Here is a 21820-nt window from a genome sequence, read left to right as displayed (position 1 = left end):
ATCTTAAAGGTCTTTTCCAACCTAGTTGATTCTTATGATCCCATGGTGGTCTGGTTTCCAGTGTCATCCTTACCAGGAAATTAAAGGGTTCATGTCCAGTGTTTGAAATCTGATCAAAAGGAAAGATACCAATTGCTTGTGGTTGTTAAGAAACATTTTTTAGGGATTAGAGATGATAGCCCTGATGCCATACTCTGCTGGAATTTGATTAATGGGATAGACTTTGTCTAGATTTTCTTGCAGTTTCAACTGTGTGCCAATTTCCTCACTTCCTATGCTGTTACCACAACCAACCTATGTTTCTGAGAGCGTGAGAACAGTGGTGCCTCACCCAAACTCACAGTGACTATGGCTTTTGTTCTAGCAAAGGCACCTGTTGCAGTGCGAAAAGCCAAAACATGTTTATCCGTATTGATCTGTCCCACTTTCTCCATAGGGTCCCAGTTGCATCAAGGATGCATTTTTATCCACTGGTCTCCACCATGCCCCACTGCATCCCCATGCACAGAAACAGGGTGCGGAGTCTTTCTTGTTTTCTTGCCTACACAATGCCTTCTCCTCCCTCTACATACACATCCCAGTGTCCAGAAAAAAAATCCTGGATCAAGGGCCTTATATCCTATTGTGCAGTGACCCATGCTTGTGCTGCAGAGACCAGGCTGTGAGTTTTGTGAAAACAGCTTTATACAACAAAATGTTGCACAAGTTCCACGTGAGCATAAAGTTTACTCTGAGCCACTTCAAAATAGTTATTTAGAGGAAAAACTGAAATGTCAGAGGACATTGAGTTTCATGTAGTTGCAGTCTTCCATCTGAAAACACAAGTTCCTTTTGAAGAGCAAACCCTGTAATGATGATTTATCTTTAAATGCTTGTGGTTTGGGGTTTTTTTAAGGAATTTCATCACCTCCATGCTTATCGGCCTCACATTCCTCTGTACAGGAAAAACCTGGAGCTGATGGAAGCCAAGCACAGCTTTGAGCGAAGCCCCACTTCCATCGTTCAGCATCTACTGCTATGGCGGCCAAGAACTGAACTCGGTGCCGAGGTCTGAACCTTCATCAGCAGTTGGTTCTCATTCCAGGGGCTCCTCACGTCAGTACCTGTGCAGCCCGCGGTGCCCGCTTAATGCCAGGCCCGCTCCTCCTCAGCTGCACACCACCCCACACTCCCCCCAAGGCCGCTCTGCGCACGCGCAATACCGGGTGACAGGGCGGTGCCAAGCACGTGCGCTCCTGAGGGAGCCGGTGTGAGCCGTGTGGGAGGGGGAGCGGGTCCCCCGCAGCCCGGCGCCGGTGGCCGGTGCATGGGGAAGGAGCGGCGGGAAGGGGCGGTACGGACGGGCTGACCGGAGCCTGCCCTGCTCCGGGTTGAACGCAGCGCGCCACGGCCCCGCCCGCACTGTGATTGGCGAGAGAAAGGGAGGGAGCGGGTGCGCGCCAGGCCGCGGCGTGTCGCAGCGAAGGCGTCCGGCTGGCCCCCTCTGCCGCGGAGCCGCGCGTTCCGGCCTGAGCGTGTGTGCGGGCCCCGGAGCGGAGCCGAGCCGGGCTGGCTGTGTGCTGCCGGCGCCGCCGCTGCCATGGAAAGGGGAGGCGGTGGCAGCGGGTGATTCCGCGCCCCTTCCCCGATGAGACTGTGGCTGGTCTGGCTGGGCTGCTACACCCTGTTCCTGTGGGTGCTGAGGAGGAAGATGTGGGCTGGCCCTGCCAGGTACCTGAGGAGCCCTTTATCCAGGTCCATCTACGTGAATATGATGGGCAGCCACAGCCACCCAGCCCCGAGCGCCAGAGAGAACCACCAGGTACAGCCCCAAGACAGACTCCCTTCCTTTCCTGCGTCTCCCCCTCTCCCCGTTCCCGGCGGGGCTAGGCGGGGGGCTCTCGAGCGGGCACGGCGGCCTCCCCCCACCCTCCTGGGGAGCTCCGAGGGGACAGCGGGCGGAGGGTGTGAGGGGAGTCGTCGTCCTCCGGGGCGTCCTGAGGTACCAGCAGCTGCGGGAGCGAGGCGGGAGGAGCGGGGTACTCTCGGGCAGGCTGAGGGGCACCGGGCCGGGCAGCGCCAGACAAAGAGAGGGAACAGCTCGGTCCTGCCGGTGAGAAAGTTGACGTGTGAAATGCGTCCGGGAGCCTGCTGTGAGGAGAGGAGGGGTGCTGGAGCTAGAGCTGCTGTGGGCTGGGGTGTTCGCCGCGGGGGTTCTTCGGAGCCCGGCGGTAACGGCGGTGTGGGAACCCAGCGCTGTGTCCCCTTACTCAGGTGAGGCGTCGGGTTGGGTGTCAGGGCTGCCCCTGAGAGATGTAAACAGTCTGCCAGGTGGGCTCTGTGAGTGCACTTGAGTGAAGTTTGCAGGTGATGTTGAATGGGGTGGGTTTGTAATCACAGAGACACTTTTAATTAATACTAGAGGAAAATAGGAAAAAGTGAGCAACTGGGAAACTGTGAAGCTCATGGAGGTCTTGTAACAGTAGTAAATGGCAAGCTGGAAATGAGTTTGCAATATGATATGACTGCAATAAAAGGTTAGTGCTATACGTGGGCAGCGCAGGCACGTGGATCAGTACTTTGTGGGAAATGAGGGGCTATACCCTTGCAGTGCAATGGCTGTGTGATATAATTGCATTTGGAATACGTTCAGATCTGCACTGTGTTTTACCAAAATGCTGCTGAAAATCTGGCAGGAATTCAGAATGGCTAATAAAACCTCTTAGTGTTGAAGGAATATACTAACTTATTCTAAGTAAAATATACAGAGCTGAGCTAATGAAGATGATGTAGCATAAATACTTAAAGACTGCTGTCTAAGGTAGAATGTAATTATGCACTGTAATTCTTCAAGCTCGTCTGTTACTGAAGCGTCTTTAGTGCTCTGGGTGGGCACTGATGCCCAGAATCTTGCTACGGAGTGAATGTATTATTGGAGTTTAATGAATATGGTCTGTGGTTTGGATCACTCAGTGCATAAGTACAAAGAGAAGTAGAATTCTCGTTTACAGAAAAAAAAAACTTCCTTCTGGTGAACAAAGAAAATCTGAAAGTCTTTTGTGTTGTGAAAAACTGTACTAGAAAGACAGTCAGCCAAGGAAATGTGTTATGGAGATGATTATGTCATCTGCTGGTAGATGGTCTGCATTGAATAATTTCAATTTCTCATTTACTGGATCTAGATTTTAAACATAAAGTATGGATTATTTAGGAAGTTTAATAAGATTTATGATTACAGAGTTTGTGGGGTTACTCATAAGTAAAGATTGCATATTGAGGCCCCAGGTATTTTTACTGCAGTTTTACTGACTTCATTAGTTTTATGTAAGTTATCTAAAAGAACGTTTTCTTCCTTTTACTAATACAAGGCAAGAGGTGTCAATAATTATAATTTTTACTATAACAAAGGTCTTAGCATATCTTTTCAGATTTTTGTGCTGTAGTTTTTCTGTTGTTGTGCTGCAAGGGATTGATTCCTGTCATGAAACTTGTGTCCTGAAAAGGGCTTTTCATGTATTGTACATGAAGGAAAACAAAAGTAGTTTCTGTTCTGAGAAAGTGATTTCAGAATTAAGATGTTTTTCACCAGTTTTGTCGTTTGAAATTTGGATTGGTTTTGTCTTGTGTTGCTTTTGGTTTGTTTTGCTTGATTTTGTTGGGTTTTGTTGTTTTTTTTTCCCTTGTGTAATTTGCTATCATTTCTATTATTTACTAGTCTTATCTAGGTAGTTGCCAGTAAACATTTTTGACAAGATTAACCACGCAGAAGAAACTAGAGGAGGTCTACGAACAATGCCTAATTTCTGGAAACAAATTTCTCACAATTGTTACCATCATCATTCTGCCAATAGTTATGTCAATATATATCAATATTTAGAAGTCTTAAAGACAAGAGTTGTAGGACTGTCGATTTCCATGGTCAGATGCTGGAACTGCAGGTGACAGTTCAGTGCAGAACCAAGGTGTATGAGCTCAGGTACAGTGTATATGGCATTATATTGCTTATGGAACAAAGCCTGTGTTTCCCAAAGCTTTATAGTTGGATACTTTTTTCTGGATTTAAAATGGCAACAGATAGAAAAAGGCATCTGAGACACTGTAGATATGTCCAGTCTGGATAAATGAACCAGACACACAGCCCAGCCTGCTCCTTGGGTTTGTTCGCTTCTGCCAGGCTCCTGAAATTGGCTTCTGAAGATGGATGGACAGAGTACACAGGCTTCTGCTTTAGTGGTTTTTCACAACTCACTATAGGTTCCTTTTGAGAATCACTCGACTATGCTGATTCATTTAACTAGCACTGTGCTGCAGTGAGAAAAGACCTAAACTGGTAAATCGACAGTATTGGGGCTCTCTGTGCCATGCTCCATCATGTGGCATTAACTTGCTCAAGATCTAGTTTTTAGAGGAAAGAATCACTTACTTCTGCTGCCTGCAAGTGTGTTTGAAAGTACAGTTAAGAGCCTGATTCTCCTGGAAATGTGCCCATTACACAAATGGTTTTCAAAGTAAACCTGAGCGGGCTTATATTTGCTCCTTGGCTGGAGGTTCTTGACATCCCTTTGCTGCTTTGGCTCAGTGTTTGATGGAACCCCTGTTTATGAATCTGGCATAATGATCTTGGTGCAGCTGTCTGCTCCCCTCTGCTTGCTGGCACTATTATTGTGAAGCAGCGGGATGCTGCAGTAGGAATCTTGTCCCATTATTATTTATTTTACAGTAGAGCCTGGAAGTCTCATTGTGCTGAACACTGTGTAAATATGCACTAAGTGACTGTTTCCCTCCCAACAAGGTACAACAGATGTGAAGGGATCAGGATACGAGCACACCTTTTGCATTATATGGCTATAGATGCAATCTTAGATGTTGAAATACTGGGGAGTTACCCCAGCTGACCATTTGCTGTCCTTCCACATGCATTTTTACAAGATTCTGTTAAAACTCTCAATCTCTCTTTAAGATACTTAGAACTCCCTATCTGCGTAATAAACACATGCAATCAGATTAAGTAACATTATTGCAAGAAGTAAGGGGGAAGATAAAAGAGTGTTAGCTGGGGGGAATAACTCTTGATATTAGAAAACAGACACAATGACATTAGAGATTCTTATAGCAGGGCCGACAATAACTGCATAAGTGTAGGAGAGTAAAAAATAAGAGCAACCTTCTGAATTAAAATTACATTTAAAACTTTTTTTTGGTAACATATTGAGTGGAGGGTTTTTTAACTTGACCTTGCACCCTAGCATTGAATAACCTTTTGAAGTTTATTGTCAATGCTGACATTTCAGAATGCTGCAGTATTACAGGTATTTGCTGGAGGTGCAGAAGGTGGCCATGAGGGTCCTAAAATATCAGGATTTATGTTTGTCTTGTTTTGCACAGGTTTTTTTCCTGCATATAAGTAATGTAAAACAGCTTTTAAAGGAGTTCAGGTATGCCTTACATGGGAATAGTAAAATAGTAGAATGGTTTACATTTTATTACTTTCCCAAACAGAAAATCATTGACCCATTTTACCTTGGGCTTTAGATTTTAGCAATATGAAGTGTAGAAGTGCCTTTCAGCTGTTACCGATGAATTCCTAGATGTGGGAACCTGCTATTTTTTAGTAGAGATGCTGGGAGGCAGCAGGTCATAGACATAATGACCTGCCCTTTGGTAGTGGTAAGTGAAGAAACATAGTTCAGCACACAGGCAAGCTCTGGTCAAAAGTATTGATTGGATTCTTTATCTTCTTTCCTGGAAAAATACTGCAAATGCACTTTCTGATTGGGTTTCTGAAGATGCCTAGGGGAAAAGTGAGAATGATTTGGAAGATAGAAAATAATGTTATCCCACTTAATACTATTTTGTCAGTGTGGTGCTGTTGCATAGAAGACCTGCGTTTGCTTCCTTGGGAATTTACTTTGTAGAATTCCTCAAAGTGCAGGGTAATAATTAAGACAAAAATTAGAAGTATTATTTCTTAGAAAGCAATTGGTCTTACTTGATTGCAGTTCAAATCTAAGTGAAATTAATCCTGAAGCTTGTTGAAAAGTCTGTAGGAAAACTCAATTTTTATATTTACAAAAATTGGTAACAGCCTTCTCTGTATTCAGTTTGTTTTAAGTACTTCTGGTTTTATATTGCTGAATTTTTTAATGATCCTTTATTTCTTTCTCTAGTGGTATGTCTGCAACACGGAACAGTTGTCTGAATCCCTTCAGCCTATTTTTGTCCAGAGTTACCTTGACCAAGGAACACAAATCTTCTTAAACAACAGCATTGAGAAATCAGGCTGGCTGTTTATCCAGCTCTATCATTCTTTTGTGTCCTCAATTTTTAGCCTCTTTATGTCTAGAACATCTATCAACGGGTAAGTGAAAAGTCAATCTTAGATAAAATAAATACAGTTTGGATTTAGAGTTTTGAAGTGTTCAGCCATAGCCCTTGGTCTTGTCAGCTTTTAAATTTGTAGTTTTCCCTTTGCTAGTCTAACAGATCTGAAATGCCCTACTGTGCTCTTTGTGCCCAGCCCTCTTAACTGAAGAACACCATTTCCTGTATGGGGGGACAGAGGAGGTAATTGCAATTAATAAGAGGCAGTTAGAGAACTCTAATTGTATTTTATAACAATTATATTAATTTCATTCTGAATAAGAGTGTTCTCTTTGTGTCTCTTCCCTCTGTTTTCTCCCTGCCCCAGCCTTGCCCTTTACCTACAGCCATATCTGTATCAGTTATTGTTGTGATTGTCGTTGTTGAAGCTGGCTGTACTCAGTCAGTTCTGTATTGCATCCAAAACTATTTCTACCATAGTGTGTTCATGCACATTGCACACATGGGTAGATCACTAAATAGTGTGGAAGTGTGACATGGTTTAGTGTGTGATGTCCCTGTCTGTGGCATGGGGATTAGAACTAGATGACCTTAAGGTCCTTTCCAACCCTATCTATTCTATGATTCTATGAAGTTGGCAAAGTGTTGTCTGGTAACACGAATTTGGAACAGAGTTCTGTCTTACTCTGTAAAACTTAATTTCATCTCCATTTGTCTGTTAGCTGTACTTGAAGAGGTAACTTCTAACACAGCATGTTTGACTGATGAAACATTAGGAATGCAGGGAAAGAGTTTATAAAACACTGTTTTCCTGGTCTTACTGCATCCCCCTCTTGTGTGGCTGCAGATTGCAGGGACTTTAGTATTTTTTCCAAAAGAGTCAGTGCCTTGTTTTGCTCATGTCACCCCATTCAGATACATTTTTAACAGCTTGTCAGTTTTGACCTTATGAAGCATGTATTTTGTTACATCTACCTGATTTTTCCACCATCCCCATCTCTTCATCTACTACATGCTTCTGTACAGTCTGATATAGTAGCTGCCTACCAAGGCTAGAAAAATAATCTTTTCCCTTATTTTCTAACCAGATGACTTGATGAGCTTCCCTGTGGTGTTCTTAGTTACTTGTAGCTTTATATAAAGGTTTCTTTGGTCTCCTCTTCTTCCTTTCTCTTCCTCTTTTTTTTCTTTTCTTTTTTTCAAAGGCCCTCCAGTGCTTTGAATACCACCTCATCGTGCTGTTAAGAATAATAGCTATGAGCCAATTACCAGTGTGAACTGACTCAAGTGTACTGCAAGGGGGCTCTACTTAAATTGTTGGTGTTCTGTTTACTTTTATACATTTATTATCCTGCTTTAGTTTCTTCTGCATGACTTTGTATACTCTGTCCTTTCTGTTTGTTCGTTTCTTTGTGCTTCAGTACAGTCAATCTTTCCTTGGCTGCCTCCTTTTCACATATTTTTATTGTCTGATTATTTTTATCTTTGTTTACCATTTTTTCCTCCTTGGACAGAAAAGATTTCTGTTCCTTGTCTTTGTTTAACCTGCTATCCAAGGTATTTATCTACTTTCAGACTATTACTGACCAGTTCTTTTTCCTCTGCTTATTCTCCTGACTTTCATCTTCTGAATTCTGTTACTACAGCTGAAATCTGTCACTGTGTAGTCTTCAAACAGTTACAGGCAGGTATGTCATTGACTTGATCCATAAGGAATCCAACTGTCACCTCTACCTAATTCCTTAATGAGTTCCTCATTTTCTATTCCACAGCTCTTCATGTTGAATGCAGGATCTGCAGACAGCAGCAAAAGCCATTGTAACACACAATTAAAAAAAAAAAAAAAACCTTTTGTTACCCCAGCAGCATTAGCTCCATCCCTTCTTTAAATCTGTTTCCTGGCTTCTCTCCTAGGTCTGTATCCTATTCCTCATTCATTGTGCCCACTTCTGTGTTGCAGCCATTTTATTTCCTCTGTTATTTCATTTATTATTATTATTTTCCTAAGGCAGGTGGCAGAGATTCAAATCTGCAAACATGACAAATAAGGTCCAGCCTTTATCTTTTCTACTCTTTCTCCCTTCCTCCTTTTTTTTTTTTCTAATGTGATCATTTTCTCAACCTGCACCCTGTGGACTCTTCCTCACCTAATCAAATTCCCTCTGAAGTCTTAACCACTGTAACTGCATGTGGCTATGTGTTTGATCTCTGACAAGTGCAAGGCAAGTTGAACTGGATTTTGAATTTATCTGAGCAGTGACCTTGCCTGCTATGTATGTAACTGGTTGCTGCCAAAGCACATTCTAAATTACTTAATTGTTCTTCCTGTTAAAGTTCCTACGAAATGGGTCATTTCTTGTTTTTACATTTCAGGCTGCTGGGAAGGGGCTCAATGTTTGTGTTTTCTCCAGAACAATTTCAAAGACTGCTTAAAATAAATCCAGAATGGAAATCCCACAGGCTTCTTGATTTAGGAGCTGGGGATGGAGAAGTCACTAAAGTCATGAGTCCTCATTTTGAAGAAATCTATGCCACTGAATTGTCTGAAACGATGATATGGCAGCTTCAGAAGAAGAAATACAGGTATTGTACTGAATACTTCCTACATCCTTTTCATTGGACATTACAGCAGAGTAATCTATTTGTAGTATTTAATGAATGTTCACTATTTTCAGTCAATTCCTGCATTGCTTAATCCTTATGGAAAAGTTTAACCTATACAAAAGCAGGAAAACAAACACATCTGATGTTCCTTCTTACCAGTGCTTATGTTACACAGAAGCTCCCTGCAATTACTTAAGACTCTGATTCTAAGAGAAAATAGGCAGCAACCATTTTGAAGTCTCTTTTTTCATAGCTTGCATAAATTGCTTTAATCGAGGGAGTCAGGAAGATGAAAATCAGGCAAACAGCCTAAGTGAACAGTACAGAATTGGAAGAGGAAGACAGGTACTGCAGAGAAAACAAACTAGTTTTGATAATAGGGATACCTCAGTAATCTGTGTCTATCTAGTCCTAAAATGTAGACATCTGTGTAAAGATACATTTATTCTTGCTCTGCTTAGCCCCTGCTATTAGATGGAATAACATGTAGTAACTAAACCCTCGGCACTTTCAGAACTTTGTTCATGCATTCATCACAACTTCTGCAGGTTCTTGCAGGCAGCAGATCCAGTCTTGTTGAGAAATGGCTAGTATTTCAGACACTTTATCCCTAGGCTTCAACCCAAAGGATGAAGGAACTGGGTTTCTTTTCTTGTCTTTTGAGAGGAAACATAATGGCTGATTTGCAGTCTTGAGTTTTCACACTGGCAAAGCAGAGTGGATATACTGCAGCAAGCCATTCATCATATTTCAACTTTGTTGTTTCTTGAGAAGTTATCTTCAGTGTTATTGTAGGACAGCACTTTTTTTTTTTTTTTTTCTTCTAATACCTGGGGTTTTGGGGTTCGTTTCCTTTATTGCCTGGTGGTTATAAGGCAATACACAGGTTCTTACAGCTGGTTATATAGCCATGCCCACTTTTGATTGTGGATTTAGTTTTCTCTTCTGAAAGACAAAAAGCATCATATCTGTCTTTTCTCGTTGCCTAGGTGGCTGACCTTACCTGCACTATAAACACATTCACAGGAAATTTTTGTCTTCAGTGGCTCTCTTTGAGCTCAGCTTGTGTTTGTTTAACAGACTGTATCTCTTTCTCCTTGCAGAGTGCTTGGTATAAATGAATGGCAAAACACAGGATTTCAGTATGATGTCATCAGCTGTTTGAATTTGCTGGATCGCTGTGATCAACCACTGACTGTATTAAAAGATATTAGAAGTGTACTGGAGCCAACTAGAGGCAGAGTCATTCTAGCATTAGTTCTGCCATTTCACCCGTATGTGGAAAATGGTAAGTACACAGATTAATAGCTATTTAGGCAGGTAAAGAAAATATTTGTAGGTTATCCTATCCCAAATTAAATGCTTAATTGGCATGTTTGCATTTAATTTTTACAAATAACTTGTACAGTGCACATTCAGAAGTAAATCATCGGTAAACATGGCATATGATGTAAGCTGTTTTCTTAATTCCCAAACGTGCATTGTTGACACCAACAAAAAGCTCAGATATTGAAGTCACATATCCTGTTCTGCAGGTTGCCACCTTTGAGCTGTTTTGGAGCAACATGGGGAAACAGATCTCTGATTAGAGCCTTCTGCTGCTGTCATATAGGTCACCCCAGTTGTCTCTAGTGACCACCTGAGCAAAGCCATCAGAACTGCCTGTAATGTTGGATAGAGCAGTTCAGGTCAAACTGTTTCAAATGAATTGCACCTAAAAATTCACAGGGAGATGATTTTCGCTTTCCATCATGAGCTCTCAAAGTAGAGTACAGACCTCTACTGATACAAAGTACGAAGCACTGTTTATGTTGTATCAGTAACTGAAATGTAAAATTCAGTGCTAACCCCCCATTATTTCCCTTAGTTGCATTTTGAAGAAATACACAAGAGATTTTGGGGTTAATCTGTCCCTATGATTAAACTTCAGAAGAGACTGGAAACTCTTTTTTTACATGCCTATGATTGTGGATTCATGTTGAGGCACCCTAAAGTTGGTTTGAATTTGAGGAGGCTGGTGTTCATCAGTCATCACTGGGATACTGTCTGTCCTTGAGTATTAAGACTTGTCTGTGGATAGGCATGTAGCTCCAGCAAATACACAAGTGACAGCCTGAACATTCTGGCAATCAATGTGATGAAATGAAATAAAAATTAATTTTAAGTATAAAAAAAATTCCCACAGGTAAAGAGTTGCTTAAAATGCAGTGTTTGAGCAAATAATTTTGTAACTATTCTGAAAAGTAGCATGTCTTAAATGAGATGGGTGAGGTTGATTTACGTGTCTGTACAGTGTATCAAGTGTATTTGGTTACAACTTACTGTTCCTGTAATGCAGAACAATACAGCTTCCTCTTCTAAAAATTCCTTAAAGTTCTGAATAATAACAGCAGTGTCATTCTAGTTTCATTGGCATACTGGAAGCAGAAAGTGGGAAATTATTTCAGTGGCTTTTTTGTTGGTGTACCTTCAAAATTATGTGCCATTGTGTTTTGCAATTGCTATTGCACCTGGCATCTACTTTTCTGCATGTTGTTGGGTAAGCATGTGACAGAACACGTGCAACTTCTGGTTCAACAGGCAGTAGATGAATTAAGGAAGAAACTACTCTGAAGTCATTAATCTCCCACAAGGTACTTGGAGGAGAACAAAAGTTTAAATTTATAAATCCCAAGGGACTAGAAATCTACTCTGTGATTCTTGAGTTCAGTCATTCTTACTTGTTGAAAGCTGGAAATCTGTTGTAAGAAGTCTTGTAAACCTAAGTCATAAAAAAGTGGTGGGGACTTACAGGAGATCAGTCACTTTCCTTAATGTAGCTTTGTTTCCTTAATATGTTCTGAAAATTAAAATCATACTCAGTTACTGTTTATCACTATTACGGATATGGACCCCATATAAACTTTAGACAATGCAAATTAACACACACAAAAGCTACTGTCATTTCACTGAAACTTTCCTACTTATCTAACTGTAGCCTAAAGAAATAGATAATGAACTGCTCGTCTTCATGATAATAGATTGATTTTAGAATTTCATTATTTCCATTTAGCTGTTCTAAAAGATGATGAGTTTAAAAAAGTATTAGATACATACATATGCTTTGTATTTAACAAAAATACATACTTGCAGCATTCAAAGAGGAGAACATTTAATGGCTCAAGAAAATACTTGTAGAAGCTAATTAAAACCAATTTGGTCTCGCCTGAAGAAACTTCTCTATTTGTTTCCCATCTAAAATTCAGAAGAGATGAGGCAAGTAAGGTGCTTGCTCAGTGTATAGATCAGCTCCTAAAGATGGAGATACAATTTTGATCAAAACAAGATATTTGGGTTGTTGCATGTAACGTAATGGGAGGGTAATTGTGGAAACTGTTTATGTGAATAACATAAAACTTGGTTTATGAGAACAAAGCAAGGTGGAGGAGGAGATTAAAATATATTTCTGTGCTTACTGTTTCTGGAATTACAGTGACACCTAGAGTCCAGACAAAGTAGCTTAATCATAAATTCTTTCTGGGGTTTTACAGAGTTTTATTTTCAACATAAAGAATAATACAATTTTGCACATGTCTAGATTTGGTAAGTAGGCCGGATGAATCGTAATGTGTTAGGCCAGTCACATAAGAACATCTATTAAATATAACTTTATATTTTTAATAGGTGTCCCATAGGGTCATAAAAAATCCATTGTATTTCCTAATACAGACACCATATTTCTATAAAAGCATTGTTAGACAGTATGTCACTCAACTGGTTTAAATTTCTCTAAAATAAAAATGTCAGAGGCTCCATACTTCAGAAGCAGTAAACCCTAGCTGCCTGTGATTGCACAGTTTCCCTGTTGAACACATTAATTCCTCATGATTGATTGACAGGGATAAGAAGACAAAGGTGGATTTTCCATCTTCCTTGCTACTAAATTGAGCTGTAAACAGTACTGTGGTAGGTGGGCCTTTGCTTTGTCTCAGTTGTCAGTGCTCATCTCACTGACGTGAGAAATACCATTCCATCCATCAAACAAAGCTTTGCTTTATTTAACTGGTGATAAAAGATGTAGCTGTTCTTATATAGGGAGAGTGCCTAATACTAAGAGATCTCTTGTTAAAGTGCTGAATTTGTCGATTGGCTATATAGTAACTGCTAAAAGAATAGGTACTTTTAAAAAAGTACATTCAGTGTACTACCTTGGATAGCTAGTATACTTCTGTGTTCATGCTTGCCTCCATGTTGAACAGGCATGTAAAGGAAAAGCTTTGTGCTCCAGGTAATCCTGACTTTGCCTGATAGGAGTGGAAGATGAGGGTTGTCTGTCTAGCAAGTGATTTTTAATACTGCAGGAGCAACCTTCTCACTATGACCACTACTTTCCTTTCCCAAATAGCCTGGGAAGAAGCTCCTATTCCAATTGAGCTCTACTATGATATTACATGCATTTATATTGTCTGTTATTTCTGCTTGCCTACCTACAGAATACAGAGGTTTTGCTCTGTTTAAGCTGTTGTTAAGACTCAGTAACTTGTTTTGTAGTTCTGTATATCTGTTATGTCAATAACTATCACATTAACATGGCTAAAATCAAAATTTCACATGTGAGCCAAGTTTATTTTCTGTTGCTGTCAATTATACATCTTTCACAAATGCTCAATTCACATAAAAGGAATACATGTAAACTTACGTAAAAAGAAAAAAATGCACAGAATTAAATTTAAACTGAAAAAGGAAACTTAGGAAGGTCAGCAGTTATCTTTGAAGATGAAGTCTTTTCCCATAGTTCTTATTCTTAAAGAATGGAAAATTGAAGTAAAATATAACATAAATGCATGATGCACTTGTGTTTGGTGACCTGTTTAGAAAATACTCATCAAAAACACTGCCCTGCAAGGTCTCCTGTCTCCTTTCTTTTTAAAGCAAAGGAAGTATGTGAAGAAGCTTAACTTCTTTATCTGTCCCTTCTTCATCTGTGTGAGAAATACTGAAGAAATCTGAACAGCAGCACAGGCTCATCTGTTCTGATAAACAGTGTCATCTTCCAAAGCTTCCTAAGGGAAAAATTGAGAAGTATTTTATTATTGCTGTTAACTTTTTACTTTTTAAATAATGCAAAATTTTGTTTTTCAGGCAAACTCCATTCCTTTATTGTTAAGTAAACTCCTTTCTCCCCTCTATCCGATTGGTTTTGGTCATGTGACATCTGAGGGATTCAAAGCATGTTTCTCTTCCTCTTTGCTTTCCCTAATCTCCAGGGAGCACAGAGGCAGTAAGATATATCCCTTATTTTCACCATGTTTATATCTGATGCTCAAACCAAGGGCCAGGTCATGTGAGCAGGGACTTGAAGTCTTTAAAGGGATAATCACAGAGGGAAACAATTGGGGCTGGGTGGAAATAATGAAGTAAAAACGCATAGAAGAGAAGCATTCATTTGTTATATGTTTCTTTTGGTTTCTTTTTGAAGTGGTGCAGTCTATGGTCAGAATAGGAAGGAAATCATATAATTTCTCAAGAGAAGCAGCATTTTCAAAGCAGGATTTTGAAGCCATTTGTTTGCAAATGCATGTGACTTCTAAAGTTGGGTTTTGTTTTTTGTAACTTAACGTGGCATGTGCACAATTATGGTCATTATATAAGACATACTGGCATGAATTTGGAATGCTGAAATAAGTTGTGTGGCTTTACCCAGGGATGTTGAATATTCAGTTTAGGCTGTGGATGTTGAAGGAAAGGGAAGTATCTGGAAGAATGTTGTAGAGCTTTTATAACAGCTCTGTAATGTTCCTGTCACCTAGCTACCATTTTTCAGAAATGGGCTCTTAATAGCTCTATGCATTTCACCAAAAGTCCAGAGGCCCTTGTTGAGACCTTTTCTTGGCAAATACAGATTTATGGAAGCTTCATTTTTAAATGTACACACATACATTCTATAAAGTATATGCTATCATATATATATATATAAATGTACGTGTATGATCATTTAGAATGCTTTATAATGTCTTTGTAGTGCAGAATACTTTTTTTTAGATCTTTATCAACTTTTAAAAGCCCATTTCCAAAGGATGTGGAAATAATACACTCTTAAAAAGTACCAGTTCCTCTTTTTCTCCATAAATGTCAGTATTGGTATATAGATACTCACAGGCTGTTGGCAATGCTCGGTGTATCTCTGATTTTGAAGTTCCTGGGCAATTGCTTGAAAAATTTTTCGTCCACTGGTGATTTTCTGCAAGTTATTCAAGCACTTGAGGTCAGTGCTATATATGGTTGAGGAAGCTTCTTTTTCTACCTTTTATAAGTCTGATTTTTCCCCTCTATGTGTCTTTGGGAATCTTATTTAATAACACTTTAAGAACTTATGGTTTGACAGGTAGAAGGGTTATTACATTAATATTACATCTCTTAACATACATGACTTCTTTAATGGATATTTAAATGTATGGCTTCTACTTTTTATTCAAGGATACGTGGTGATGGAGGTTCTAAATAGACTTGTTTTAAATCCATTAGGGATTATGTGAATGTAGCATTTAAACAAACAATAGCAAAACACGTTACTTTCGCAAGGTTGAACAAAATTTGCTTAAAACCTAAAGGAAGCTGTGTACTAGAGGTGGCTTTTAGATAAACTGACATCCTGTATCCAACTAGTTAAACATCAATTAGCTAAAATTAGTGAAATGTAAATTCATTTACTAGCTTTATACAAATCTGAAGTAAAGCCTTAGCAACTTTGAATGTTTCTTTAACCAAATAATCCATTAATCACAAAATGGATGCCCAATATACTTAAAGATGGGTAAAAGAAGCCCTGAATCACAAAGCAAATGAAGTGATAACATACACAGTTCTCTCTTCTTTGGTCTTCATTCCTGCTTTTCTTTAGCAGCTTTGGTTTTAACTAGAGAGAGATAATGAAAAATTAAAATGTGAGATGGCAACTGCTAAGGTAGCAGAATAGTTAAAGGTGTTGGTCTTTTACAGTGTCAAACAGTTTGTAAAGAAAAGTCCTTAGATCAGCTTGTACATTTGGAAAATCGGAGACCTTTTCAGCCATGTAAGGCCTTTTTCAGCTTCTGGTAGTAGACACTGCAAGTAATTTTGCTTTGAGTACAGTGGAACCTGCCTGAAACACTGCCTAGTTCTCAAAAGTAAACCAGTAGCATCACAGATAACCTGTTTTCCCCTGAAAAAGGCTTAGTTAATGTTTCCCACCATACTACTTCACCTAGTTTAAAGAAAAACAAAACTAAAAAAGTCTGTCCTGTCTTTATGCTTAGTGATCACTGCAGCAAAGAACCATTTTAGCATATCATACCACTTAGGACTGCGGAGTCCTTATTCTCATGTCAAAGTCTCATTATTATGTAAAGATTCCAGTTGCAGTTTTGGGTGTTTATTTTCACTAAACACAAATTTTCTTCTAGCTTAAAAAAAAAAACAACAAACAACCCCCACAACCATAACTGTGTGACTTTTCACCAGGTGCATTCTGATGCATTTGTTTCCCATAAGTATAAAACTTCTTCAAAGTCTCTGTGTTTAAATTTTACCAAGGTCTCTCTTCCATGTATGAACATCACATGATGTATGAATAGAATTTCATTACACAAGTAAAGTCAGTCTGTGGTCACAAATACTTTGACATTAAATCATTTTACTGGAAACTAATCCAGAGAGTTGATGCGTTACAGTGGTAGTTTCTAGTTTTGCTTTTTGAGTGAGCTTCAACAGATAATCTCCAACTTGCTGATTAATACTCTCAGGATAATTTTAATTTCAGGATACCTTTTCTTTTAGACATTTTACTGAAAAAAAACCCTGTGGTTGCTATTGAGAGTACAGGTATGTGCCACACAAGATTTTGCAGATCCGTGAAGCATATGAACTTCAACCAACTGCCTCTTTGAAACTTAATCATGAAAGTGATGTAATCTAGGAATGTCTTTTTATTCTCCTAATGGAGATGATGAAACTACTTCGTTTTACAAAATGAACAAAATTAGAAAAGTTGCTTTCCTACCTTGTAGACTAAAAAGAACGTGAATATAGTAGTACTGTATAGAAACAGTGAGGATGAAGCGATGATCATGAAGATGAAGCCGAGTCTTCTGTTGCTGTGCTGCTTCTCTGCTCCTTTATTAAAAGTGAGTGTTAGAATAAAGGACAGTTCTTCTGATACACATAATTTTCTTCAGATTCTGCATTTCATCACCCTTCCTCTGAGGAATTAAAAGCCCCTTACACCACTCAGTATTTGTCAAGTTCATTTTCAGTCTAAAATACTTAGTGTGATCATGTGTTTTGTTTCCCTGAATGTTCGCAAGGACAATGGAGACTTGCTATTTTTATTATTAACCCATCCTTTGGGGTTGATGGAGAATAGAATCCAGTTTTCTGTATATCTGGATAAAGCTTACAGGCATTTGTTCAGAAATGCAATTAGAGGAAAGAAGGAATATAGGGAAAGTAATAATCCAGCTATGTTGTTTGTTTTATTGTTTGGTTTGAGGGGTTTTGGTGGGTTTGGTTTTGGGTTGGTTTGGGGTTTGTGTTTTTTTCCATGTTTTAGGCATGCAAAACTGAAATGTAGATAATGAAATCTCATCACTTTTTTAACTAGAAGGCAAATGATGCAAAAGCTCATAACTAAGCCTCTTTTCTTAAGCTGGCACAGTGAATTCCCAGTTCTGAGACCCTGTACTCTGTTGCATCTATTTCCACTAAATGTCAGTTTCTCTACTTTTCATTTTTCTGTTGTAGCTCCTTTCTGATAGCCATTATAAAATCTTTATCTAGGAGGATGTAGAGTATTGTTAGGTAACACAAGTGCAAAACTTCTTTCTTTTATAGAATTCAGGAGGCATTTGCATTGTATGACAACAGTCTAATTAGCAAACAAGGTTAAAATACCTATTCTTAGAATCCCTCCATGGTTAATATTTTAATACAGTTATACCACTAGCAGTTTTGTTGGTATTTCCATCTTAACTGCCATTCTTGAAAGTGTCAATGAAGAGAATATTTAGGAAAGCTAATGTATTTCTTTTAAAATGCTTCATTAAAAAGGAATGATCAACTGACCTGCTTTTGTTAGTACTGTTCCATCTCCTGTTTGTTTAGAATGGGGTGAACTTGAATCTGAAAATGCCACTCCACAGATATAGACAGCGTTGTCCTCTACAGTCAGGTTACTGATTTGAAGTAAAATGTTATTTTCAGATAAATGTACTTTGTACTTCTGCTGATTTATGCATCCTGGAGTACACAAATCCTCATGCTTTTTAGTTAAAAAGCGAAACCACAGAACTTCAGGTGGAAATGAAGAACATCCAAAAGCTGAGAAAGTACATGTTAAGAACACAGTGTGCATGGAGTAGTCAGCTTCCTGAAATCTGGGTTGTGTTACAGTGACTTGGCAGGTATCTGTAGCACCTGTTGAGAATAAACAATGGTAATGTGAGGGACAGTTTAAAAGCAAGGCACAATCTAAAAAGAAAATAAGAGACTTCTGGCTCACGCAAGAAAAGGTGGGAGGAAGGGAGGGAAACCAACTGTGTTTTGAACTTAAAAGTTTTAAGGTTGTTTCCAGCAAACTTTTCTTTTAGGTAATCCCTGCAGCTTGCCCATATGTTCATTTAGCAGCTTTACCTTGGTGGTAATGTGCTTAGCTTTCTGTTTTTCTGACAAAGTATAGAGAAGAATAATCTTTCTGAAATACCATGAATGTCTCCTTTGGCCCTGGAGAAGACCAAAAGAATTCCTTGTGTAGTTCCCCACCTCAGATTTAGTCCTGGTGTTTTGGAGGTTGATGAGTGGTAGGGGGATAGTGTGACATAGCTGTAGATGCTCAATGCAGAAGTTCTGCAAGATTTTCTCTCTCTACTGTTCCTGTTCCGAGTCAAGTGAGAGAGCCAGTGGCAGGCAGTACAAATGTCATAGATGCAGTCGTTTATAATTTAGCATTTTCATAATGTTGATTAGAATTTATAAATAGTTCCTAGACGTTCTTTCACTTTGTCACACATACTGACTCTGGGTTTCTAAGGGGTTTCTAAGGATAATAATACTGCTTGTTAGTTTTGACATTTAAGAATGCATGCAGAGAAAACAGGAAGGTTAATCAGAGAACAGAATTCTAATAAAGGAACTGAAATGTGAATTTTTTTTTCCCAAGGCCTTGAAACCCATAATTTTAAATATTGTTTTAGTCTGTTTAATTTTACTCAAACAATGGAATTGAGATTATTGCAGTGAAAATAAAGGTAGTTGCTTAACAGGAGCCTTTTCTACTTCCTAGAAAATAACAAGTTAAGAATAAAAATAAACTGAAGTCTCTTAATCTCCTGCTGGCACACAATTCATAAGTCTGTCCATGGCGGACAGTCAGCGTTGCCTCTTCATAATTTTTCTCACTGAGTGTTTTATGGACCAGATCCAAGCAGATTCAGTGTCTGTGACTTCTACAGGAATAAAATGAAACTACTTCTGTGTCAGATCACCATCAGAACTGTTCCATAGCAGCTACAGCAATCTTAAGACTGTAGTAGTATGAGTTGTTGGTGTACTTGCAGTCTGTGTGGTGAAAGGCAGTAGCTTGTGCTTCTGTGGTCGATCCCCTGCTCTTTTTCCATGTTACTCTGGGGGTCTCAATGTGGCTTTGCAGTTCATGTGAATACTGTCTGCTGAGCTCTGGAACAAGCACAGCAGCACTGTAATGCTGACATACTGCTGCTGTAAAGTTCTTTGCGTGGAAGTACAGTAGGATTTCCCCCAGAAATCTTAGGTTACAGGTGCATTTCAGGCTTTTGGAAGTAAAAGCTAACAGTTGGTTAGTTTGGAAGTTGTATGAAGGTAGTAGAAACTAGCTTGATTCTCAGTAAAACTTTTCACTGCTCTTACTTCATAGCTATTTGCAAATCATAACATTTTTCAATCTTGACTAACTCTTATTACATAGGAAAATACAGAAAGTTAAAAAAGAAGTCTTACCAACTCCATGCAGAATCCAGTGTAACACCAGCATGAGCATGTTTTTTAATTTGTTGAAAGATGCCTTTTCTTCTACCTTTGTGGACATGATTCTGCTTGAAGGAAGAGGAACTTAGGAAACATTTAGAGTTGCAGAACCATCTGAATCACAAGATTTAGAACTTCCTGTTTAGAAGGGTGTTTATTGTTGCATTTAGCAAACTGGTTAAAGGTACAGACCAAACCAGAAAACATTTGTTATTTGTGCATGGCATTACTTGGAAAATGAGAGAACAGTTTTAAGTTTTGGACTTCTGAGACCTGTACCTATAATCCTTCAGATTATTTCATTGGTTGTAACAAATAACAACATGTTTTCCATCATGCTACAAATGTTTGGCTTTGTAATTTCATGTGACCCTAAGCATTCTTTACCGTCTCAGATAGTAGGTGGCCACTGGAGGAACAAAGATTCCATAGCCAGCCATTATAATGTGGTGGTCTACAGATGGAAGCTTCACAGCAAATCATCATTTTCAACTTGCTGGCTCTGTTTGCTGTAATTGTGTGAAGACAGCTTTGGCCAGGCAGTGGACATAAAGAATGAATTTTATAATGCTGGAAAGCATCTTCATTAAAAAGCCTGAACATGTCTGCTGAACACCAGCCTTACTAGTGGAAGCTTCCTTTCAGCCAGTCTTGGAATTGCTAGTTAAAAATGTAACAAACATAATCTTAAAAAGGAGCTGCTTCTGAACAGTAGGCAAAACTTGAAATGATCTTGCAACAGCTCCACAAATGGCTTGTCAACCTCCTGTTAGAAGTGGAATGGAATGCAATCTGTGTAATATGCTCTCTGTAAGAAAAAACACATCACACAATAAAGATTTCTTTATAATTTAAACAAACCTGTTCTGTTTTCTCAGTAGGTGGCAAGTGGGAAAAACCCTCAGAAGTTTTGGAAATCAAAGGGCACACTTGGGAAGAACAGGTGAATAGCCTGCCAGAAGTTTTCAGTAAAGCTGGTTTTGCCATAGAGGCTTTCACCAGACTGCCATACCTATGCGAAGGTGATATGTATAATGACTACTATGTACTAGATGATGCTGTCTTCGTCCTCAAGCCAGTGTAAGCGTGTATGAAGTAAATCTCCAGAACCTTAACCCAAGAAGCAGCCTCTGAAGGAGGAATTTGATTTATGGTTACTTAAAGGGAGGGAATTCGGGGTTGCTGTGCTAAATAAATACCATGTGAGAAGTTTAAAGGCCAAAATACTAATGTATTTCTTTGTAGTGCGATTAGGAGAAAAGGTGTTTTTTAAACAGACTCTTAAGTTGAGATTGTCTTTTTTTACCAGCTCTTAAATCAACAATGCATTCTGCAATCCAGCAGTAATGAGGGATATTTTTTTATACATACCTGCAACAGGGATCAGATCCAAACTAAAGCAATAGTTCTGCTAATGATGAAACTGATACAATGTGAACTGTTGTTAAAGAAATCAAGTGAAATCTGGTAATAAAATTACCCATTCAGTTGAAGCTTTGGTGAATACAAACTGTTGAAATGGATATTCTTCCATGCTAAGTTACTTCCTTTCTTACTGTCATTCTTCCCGTGTTTTTAATCATGCTAATAAACTTTTTTTGAGATTACTTTTTGCATCAACTTTTGTGTTCATTTTTGTAGCTATGGCCGCACTTCTCTGCAGCAGCTGCTCTTTGTGTTGAGAATCAAGCTTTCAGTAGCAGCATAACCTTGTGGAGTTTTTTTAAACAGCATTTAAATACTGTTTAAAAGAATAACAGTCCACAAAAGATGCATAATTTTGGATGGATTTCCGTCATGCTGCTCTCAAAGCCTCATAAATCCTCATTGCTTTTGTATATGCTATTTTCCAGCTGAAGAGGTCATGGTAAAACTTGCCAAAATTGCACTTTAAACTGATGGT

General features: G+C 39.1%; 2 protein-coding genes across 2 annotated transcripts; one reads left to right on the top strand and one right to left on the bottom strand.

Moving 5' to 3' along the window:
- Positions 1–1326: 1326 nt before the first annotated feature.
- METTL9 (methyltransferase 9, His-X-His N1(pi)-histidine) lies at positions 1327–21522 on the top strand. Its single transcript, XM_005143366.3, has 5 exons — positions 1327–1801; positions 6147–6337; positions 8674–8883; positions 10008–10192; positions 20796–21522. Exons 1-5 carry the CDS (start codon positions 1628–1630, stop codon positions 20999–21001), a joined length of 966 nt encoding a protein of 321 aa, XP_005143423.2. The 5' UTR covers positions 1327–1627; the 3' UTR covers positions 21002–21522.
- Positions 13508–20016, bottom strand: IGSF6 (immunoglobulin superfamily member 6). Its single transcript, XM_031044015.2, has 6 exons — positions 19891–20016; positions 17983–18333; positions 16922–17034; positions 15743–15799; positions 15041–15124; positions 13508–13946 (listed from the first exon to the last, which is right to left on the bottom strand). Exons 1-6 carry the CDS (start codon positions 19976–19978, stop codon positions 13908–13910), a joined length of 732 nt encoding a protein of 243 aa, XP_030899875.2. The 5' UTR covers positions 19979–20016; the 3' UTR covers positions 13508–13907.
- Positions 21523–21820: the final 298 nt, after the last annotated feature.

This window comes from Melopsittacus undulatus, chromosome 8 (assembly GCF_012275295.1).
Source record: "Melopsittacus undulatus isolate bMelUnd1 chromosome 8, bMelUnd1.mat.Z, whole genome shotgun sequence".
Lineage (NCBI taxonomy): Eukaryota > Metazoa > Chordata > Aves > Psittaciformes > Psittaculidae > Melopsittacus > Melopsittacus undulatus.
This window is presented reverse-complemented; position numbering and strand designations above follow the sequence as displayed.